The sequence below is a fragment of the Misgurnus anguillicaudatus genome, chromosome 17, assembly GCF_027580225.2.
Source record: "Misgurnus anguillicaudatus chromosome 17, ASM2758022v2, whole genome shotgun sequence".
Lineage (NCBI taxonomy): Eukaryota > Metazoa > Chordata > Actinopteri > Cypriniformes > Cobitidae > Misgurnus > Misgurnus anguillicaudatus.
In genome coordinates this window covers 39,035,565-39,044,115 of record NC_073353.2, presented here as the reverse complement: position 1 = coordinate 39,044,115, position 8,551 = coordinate 39,035,565, and the positions used below count along the sequence as shown (strand labels likewise).

General features: G+C 38.8%; 1 protein-coding gene across 1 annotated transcript; it reads right to left on the bottom strand.

Moving 5' to 3' along the window:
• Positions 1-1,819: 1,819 nt before the first annotated feature.
• Positions 1,820-6,794, bottom strand: pcdh8 (protocadherin 8). Its single transcript, XM_055214436.2, has 4 exons — positions 4,138-6,794; positions 3,982-4,052; positions 3,438-3,571; positions 1,820-2,656 (listed from the first exon to the last, which is right to left on the bottom strand). The coding sequence occupies exons 1-4, from the start codon at positions 6,463-6,465 to the stop codon at positions 2,358-2,360; spliced, it is 2,832 nt and encodes a 943-aa protein (XP_055070411.2). The 5' UTR covers positions 6,466-6,794; the 3' UTR covers positions 1,820-2,357.
• Between the last annotated feature and the right edge of the window lie 1,757 nt (positions 6,795-8,551).

Sequence of the window (8,551 nt, the reverse complement as noted above, 5' to 3'; positions counted from 1 at the left end):
TCTGTCATATCCTATCAGCTATGAGCAATTATTAACAAAGGCTTCACGGGGCTGCTCCTTTTGTTATTTGCAGAAAGGAAAACCTCCCTTTAGGTCACACTGAAATGAAACAATTTTTCCCTTTTTTTATTTTTCTCCACATTTCTTCTGAAATTCACGATGCAGAACAAAAGAGCAGTTAAGATTAATGTTTCATACCATTTTTATTGCACGAGGCTTTTCCCTGTCTGGAATTACACAGCCTTCATAATAAAAGTGTAATCCTGCATGATTTGTGTAGGAATGTCCTGATGAAAACAGGCACAGCTACGCTAGTTTATTCCAGAAGGATTTCACAATTTATGGATTTTAATGGATGTCTCTCTATAGGAATCTCTCTGTATTTGCTCTGGAAAATGTGTATAGCACTTTCCGTACACCCAATGAAAATCTAAAACAAATGACCTGAACACATTAGGTCAAATATATTCTGTACATTCATTGTATACTGTGTATGTAATGAGGTTTAATATGTGTTTTTCCATTGTCATTTTTATTGTGAAGCTCATATGTTTTTCAACACAGTTTTATGAAACTGTTTAAGCCTCCTGTGATCCAGATCTGTGGAAAGGAATGAGAAACTTTATAATCCGTCACAGCAGAAAACTCTTATAAGAATCCAGAGTCATCTGAAAGGTTTGGCCCTTGTTCTTAAGAGATGATGTCTATATAATCTCACACAAGCTCTTTAATACCACTAATATGACTAATTGTGTGTGTTTCTAAGCTTCATTTTGAACATGTTGTTGTGGAGATAATCCAAAAAGCACCATATGTTAAGAGTAATCCAACAGCTCCAAAGGCTGGATATCAAGACCTCATGTGTGGGAATTGTTTGATAATACTTTGACACTTCATTTGGCTATAAAGCAAGATGACACTCATAAAACTTCATCCAGGTAATATATACACTCTTAAAAATGTAAGTGCTTCATGATGCCATAGAAGAACCATTTTTGCCTGAATGGTCCCAGAAACGTTAACATCTAAAGAGCAGGATCTTTAAATGAAAAATGTTTTTCTATGGCATCGCTGTGAAGAACCATTTAGGTACCTTTATTTTAAGAGTGCACACCCTACTGAAAAATCCAGGTTTAAGCATAAGCTGGTTTAAGATGGCACTAGCTGGTTTACACTGGTCCTCCCTGACAAAGCTGGCCATGCTGGTGGGTCAGCTGGTCTTCCAGCCTGACCAGCTTAAAACGTGACCAAAACACAGCTAGACCAGCTTGCTACACCAGCAAAACCAGCTAAAATCAAGATGGGAGACCAGCTAAAACCAGCTCACCAGCTTATGCTGGTCTTAGGTGGATTTTTCAGTAGGGCAGTACATGGGTTGTTGTTGCTTTAGATGTGGGTACACAATAGGGTGGCAAAATTCCAGGAAACTTTCCATGGGAATAATGGGAATATATGGGAATTAACTAACACACTTGCTTTTGTGTTACTCAAAGAAATAATAAATTAAGTTCTACTTACAATCAAACCGGTCAAAGACATAATTTTTAATATTTGTATTACCTTGTATGCATGTCTGCTTATGACCAAACAAAATGTTAATTTATGTTTGTATGTGATATAGTTTAAAGTTTCCAAATTGGAATTTCCCAAAATTCCCCAGATTAAGTTCACATGGAAAGTTTCTAGAAATCTTCCACCCCTTGTAGACAATTATGTACAGTGTCTATAAACCCTGCTTAAACAGTTGATTTTGATGGTTGAAGAAATGGAAACCGGTTCTTTGGGTATGTGTGTGAAAAGACATTCTAGGCCATTTATTGTTTGAATATTATATTTACATGAGTAAACAATGACAACAAATTTTAAATTATGGGGACGTATCTGCTTAATCTATACAAATTCACGTTTTATAAAGACACAGCTCTAGCTAAAAAGCACTGATTGACTTTGAATTATACTAAAAAGGTTATCATTATTTGCAAATTGTAATGATTTAAATTGCATTGTATGTAAAAAATAATTTACATAAACTCCATCATTTTGCCATCAGTGGTACAAAAATGTAGTAAAGAGACACAATATATATATAAAAAACATTTATATTAATTAGTTTATTTCACGCAGCTATTAAATTACCATGAATTTACCAAAATGAATTTACCAGTAAATACAAAAATGTGCTGTTCACACTAATTTTGCACAGGCCATTCTCAAAGATGCCTTAGTATTTAAAAAATGTCCAGTCCAGTATTCAAAGCTACGGTTATTATAATCTACAACAATAAATCCCAGAATGGAATTTCTCTGGTCATATAAATGCAGTTATTGGGATATTAAAGTCTGATCTGAAGTGAGATTTAAAAGGTTGTAGCAACTTCAGATGCATTAGAGACCACAGGACCAGATTTATCTCCAGTCACACCCGTCGTTCTCCTCATCTGATGAGCAGAAAGCAGTGTTTGAGTCCTGGAGAACGTCTGTAACGTGTTTGTTTTATTATGAACTTCTTTCCAGGGATGAGAATGTACATGGGTCAGATTGTACATTGGCGCAGGGGAAAAACCTATGGTATAAGCGGTCCCTGGTGGGACGTGAATGTTCTGAGTCTGTATAACTCCAGCTTTGCCTCTCCAATCTCCAGCAGAGTTGAATGAACCTTCAAAAAAAGAAACAAACACAATCAGACGTGCAAATATACTACATAAAAACATACAGTCTTATACTTATTGTCTTACATGTATTTATTGTCAAAATAAGTATCCTATAAATTCAACCTATTATTTTCAACTCCATTGGCAAAGTTGTATTTTGTCAGATTTAAAACAGAGTCAGAGTTTAAAACAACAACAACAACAAAAAACATTTTCCCAATTAAGTAAGAAAAATAAACTTAAATGTATTCTTGAGTTTAAATACCTTGCCCAGTCTTGTTAAACCCATTCTCATGAAATGCACATAAACAGCACGAAGTGTGAAAAGTCATGCAATACATACGCCAAAATCCAATTTTGCGTGCATATGCATATATTATGGTGCATCTTTTCATGTCATTTTATGTATTCGTTTATCTTCTTTTCTGTTTTTTAAATCATTTCCGGTTTGGGTTTAGATTTGGGATTTGCTTTAGGATATGATTTGGTTGCTTGGACTTGGGGTTAAAATTGGGGTTTGGATGTAATTTTATGTAACAAAAAGTTGTTCTAATCCCAAACCCATTGTGAAAATCAATGGTTTAAAAAACAGAAAAAAAAGAGAAACCAATACATAAAACGACACCAAAAGATGCAGCGTATTAAGTCAACGGGAAAGTCTGGCATATAATATGCACGCAAATTGAAATTTGGCATATGTGTTGCACGACTTCCGTGCTATTTATATGCATTTCATGAAACTGGGCTGGTCTTGTTTAAGGTGTTTTATTAGTTAACAAAACGTACTTCTGTTAACTGGTTGAAATGTAGTCAGACTTCTCTTGAGAGCGACTCCGCTGGTGTCCGAATCGCTGTCATTGAAATCACTGTCTCCTTTCCCACTGTCCTTCACGCTCAGCTGATCCGTGTTGCTGGTGCCACTGTGTGTAAAATCAAAGCTGTTAGTGACTGCTGAGTAGATCTCTATCTGATTATTGATATTCCCCTGCAGATATGAATACTAGATTCACTGAGACATGAGTAATGTGTCACGGCCTTCATAAGAGAGACATTTTTCACTTTGCCTGGAAACAAAAAGTGACCTATTTACATATAGAGCACATTTATATTTTTCAGTTATGACTGAAAAGATGTTTACAGGTCCAATGTGCTTCATTGAAAGGCATAACACTGCACAAAACAAAACTACAGTGGAGTCCAGACGTGTAAGAGCACACTGAAATTTTTTAAGATTTATAGGCCACTACTCAAATGTAACCATAACAGGATGGAAATTATACAGGTTGCAAGATCTCCAAACAATTTTTATGTTCGGTGCAATCCTTCTTACCTCCTTTGTAGACAGTATTTTTCATCTTGCCATAAAAATGTTTGTTCGAAAGGTTTGCATGGCAGGAACAGCTATAAAACAGAATGTTAAGAGTTAATGCTCTGTCTCAGAGGAATGATGTGCAACAAAATACCTTTACCAGCCTAATTCACTCACCTTCTCCTCAAAGTCCATGATCTTGTCTTCATAAAGACAGTGGTGGATTGAATCTACTTCATTTGGAAGGAAACCATCAGGGCCACCGTATAAATCTGAGGTGGCGGTGTCACTCTTAGAAAGAGGGCTTGATCCGTACAGGCCATCTCTCCCATAGTTTCTCTGTCTGCGTCTTATCGTGCAAGTCACCACGAGGATGCCAATGGCCACCACAAACAGTGCGCAGCCACCTGCTACAGCAACAATAACAACTGTCCCAAAATCAAAGCTTAGAGTCTCTTCATCCTTAGATCGTAGTAAAATAATCACCTGGTCCTCCTGGGAGCCAGTGTCCGTCACCACAAACCGAATAGTTGCTGTGCTTGAAAGAGGCTCTCTGCCCTTATCCACAACAGAAACCATGACTTCCAGAATGTCTCCACATGATGCTGTCAGGCTTTGTTTCAAAACAATTTCACCAGACTTTCTATTCATGAAGAAAAGTTGTGCGTCATCCTCCACTATTTGAAAGCTCAGATCACTGTTTTCTCCATCATCTTCATCTTGCGCGGTCACGCGTAAAGCCAGATAACCAGCCTGCGCGTTCATGGGTATTGGGATGTCAGCTGTATGATTCCTTAATACGGGATATGTAAAGTAGGGGTAGTTGTCGTTGTCATCCAGCACGTGGATTCGCACTAAAGCAGTACTGGATAAAGGCAGGGCGCCTTTGTCAGTGGCTTTAACAGTAAACTCGACTTCTTTAAGAGTCTCAAAATTAAACGATCTTAGTGTGTAGAGTGACCCAGACACGGGGTCAATGGACACAAACGTCGATAGCGCAGCACCATCGGCTGTTTTGCCTTCAACAAGGCTGTATGACACCTTTCCGTTTTTTCCAGCGTCGAGATCCTTCGCAAGCGTTGTAGTTATGTATGACCCCGGGATGTTATTTTCTACTATTGATACATCATAACTGGTTTGGCTAAACAAAGGAGAATTATCATTCTCGTCCGTGACGCGTATCGTATAGTGCGTAATGGTTTTAAAGGGTGGCGTTCCCAAATCCTCGGCCTCCACTGTGAGATTGTACTCTGAAATTGTTTCTCTATCCAAATTTGCGGTCGTAACGATCATAAATGTGTCACTATAGGCTTGTTGCAGTTTAAAGTGCTCGTGTCCTCGCAAACTGGTGCGCACGTAACCATTGGGTCCAGAGTCGCTGTCTGAGGTGCTGACCAGAGCCACGAAGCTCTCCACGGCCGCGGCCTCGGTAATAAACGCCACCCCGTCGCTCGTGGAGGTCATGGGCTTAATGGTGATCTCTGGCGCGTTGTCGTTCACATCAACGATGTTTACAAGCGCGCGACACGAGGATGAAACCGAATTTGTGCCCAAATCAGAGGCCTGGATATGTAACTCGTACGACTTCTTTTTCTCATAATCGACCGTGTCTTTAAGGGTCACCTCACCAGAAATGAGGTCGATCTGGAAGGTCCGCGTCACCTCCGATGGGGAGCCTTCGACAAACCCATAAACGACCTCTCCATTAATCCCAGCATCTGGGTCGAACGCGTGAACTTTCAGCACGCGCGTACCGACAGGGGAATCTTCGTTTAGTTCCACTCTGAGTGAGCTGTGTTCAAAAGTTGGGCTGTTATCGTTGAAGTCCAGCACTTGTATGTAAACGGTGGTCGACCCTGACTTTGGAGGAGTCCCACCATCTGTCGCCGTCACCTCGAGGGTGTAAAACTCTTCGGTTTCCCTGTCAAGTGCTTTGATCAGCACGAGTTCAGCAAATTTAGTTCCGTCTTCCTGGGTACTGACCTCGACAGCGAAATGACTTGTGTGCGTAATTTGGTAACTTTGGATGTAATTTTCTCCGACGTCCCGGTCCACGGCGATGTCCAGGGGGAACCGAGCGAGCAACGGCGCGTTTTCTGTTATCTCCATGCGCGTCTCGTTGCGCGCAAACCGAGGCGCGTGATCGTTGATGTCTTTTATCTCGACCTCCACGTGAATGAGCTGAAACTTTCCCTTCGAAAAGGCGACGACGTCAACAGTTACGAGACACTGCGGCGATCGGTGGCACATCAGTTCCCTATCAATGGTTTCTCCGACTGTTAAGAGCCCGTCCATCTGTCTCATGTGAATTACGGATGCGCTTGTCTTCTGCATAAAGTTGAATGACGTCTCGGGGTCTTCAGTCGGATCCATTTTCAAGTCCCGTGAAAGGTTTCTAATCTCTGTACCAGGCGCGTCTTCCTCATATGTGAAGTATTTCGTTGTTGTACAGAAACATTTGTAAATGACGCACGCAAGTATTAAATAACCGCAGGTGAACTTCATGTTTGCGACTAATGAAAAAACTAAATGAAAATACTCTTAAACACCAGCATCAGTCTGTTTTTTGTTGAGGTTTGCACTGCAGTATGATCTGCTGTTACCAGCTCTCATCTATCTGATGTGAGTCCTGTTTTATTCAAATTGGCCCATCTGTTGACCAATGAACTTTCAAATCCCTCCCTATTGGGTCACAGTTGCTTCACACCCTGCCTGGGACAGAGACTCGAGTAACTATTGTTTCATCTCAGATTTACCAGCAAAGGTTTGGAGACTCTTGGCTAAACTTATGTGATTTTTTTTAAAAAAGGCCTTAAGCTTGAAATTATAAAATGTAGACGTACAAGATTTGAGCTAAAATCCTTTTATAAAGTTCAAATGAATGTAATTTAAATATATTAAGATGATTTATTTTGTTGCATGTTAAAGAATACATTCAGTGCTAAAAAGATTGCAACAAACTTGTTTGTGTGTTATTAGTAACTGAATATTCTCAGCTTAAATGAAGCACATATTCAATGTGCATTTCCCAGCATGAATTGATTTGAGAGTGTCAGCCAAATATGTAAATGTATAATGTAATGTAATTAGGATTTGTTTTCTGAACACTTTTCTTAATTATTTACTGAGATCAGTGTAAAGAAATGTATTGAGGATTCTAGCAGAAACATTGATTGGTCTTTGTCAGACGAGGAGACTGCAGAGATAAAGGTGTTAACCCTTTGAAGAACGACTCCTTTTCTGTTAGCCATTTGGATTGTCAGGTGTGAAGTGTGACAGACTGCCAAGTGACTCATTCATGCTAACTGGTTTATCTCAGGACGCAGACCATTTGACAAATGACCCAGCTGACGAATCAAACAGTTTAGGTGCCGATACACATTTCTGTCTGGTAAAATTCAGTCAAAGGCTTCATAGTCACATTCTAACTCTGAAAATAGAAAATGAAATAAACAAAGGCATAATAGAATTAAAGGCCAAGGGGATAAAAAATAAAATGGTCATTTATTGAACTCCTCTGCTAATACTTTACTAACATATGCTGTCTGAAGTGGTGTAATCTGTTGCTTGATATCAGATTAACACAACACAAAGAGCTGTGAGTAATCCAGGCCATTAAGATAAATCCATGTAGCGGTGTCTGATCTCTGAGCAGTGAACACTGTGTATGCAAGTCTTTCTGTCTGTCTGTCTATCGATCTATCAATCTATCTATCGATTGATCGATCTATCGGTTTATCTGTCTGTCTATCTACCTATCGACCGACCTATCGACCTATCTATTGACCTATCGACCTATCTATCGACCTATCTATCGACCTATCTATCGACCGATCAACCGACCTATCTATCGACTGACCTATCTATCGACTAACCTACCTGTTGGTCGGTCGGTCTGTCTTTCTGTCGGTCTGTCTATCTACATATCTATCGCATTATAGATCATAGCATAAATGAATGTCAAGTAACGATTCTTCTATCTATTCTTCTCTATTGTTTACTGTGTTATGTCATATGTACCACACCATGACTATCGATCGACCTATTGACCAATCGACCGACCTATCGACCGACGACCCACTGACTGACCGACCGAACGATGCACCTATCTATCTATCTATCTATCTATCTATCTATCTATCTATCTATCTATCTATCTATCTATGTATCTATGTATCTATGTATCTATGTATCTATGTATTTATCTATCTATCTATCTATCTATCTATCTATCTATCTATCTATCTATCTATCTATCTATCTATCTATCTATCGATCTATCGATTAAACTATCGATTAAACTATCGATTAAACTATCGATTAAACTATCGATTAAACTATCGATTAAACTATCGATTAAACTATCGATTAAACTATCGATTAAACTATCGATTTATCTATCGATTAAACTATCTATCTATCGATTAAACTATCTATCTATCGATTAAACTATCTATCTATCGATTAAACTATCTATCTATCGATTAAACTATCTATCTATCGATTAAACTATCTATCTATCGATTAAACTATCTATCTATCTATCGATTAAACTATCTATCTACCGATCTAATGCATTAAAGATGGCAGC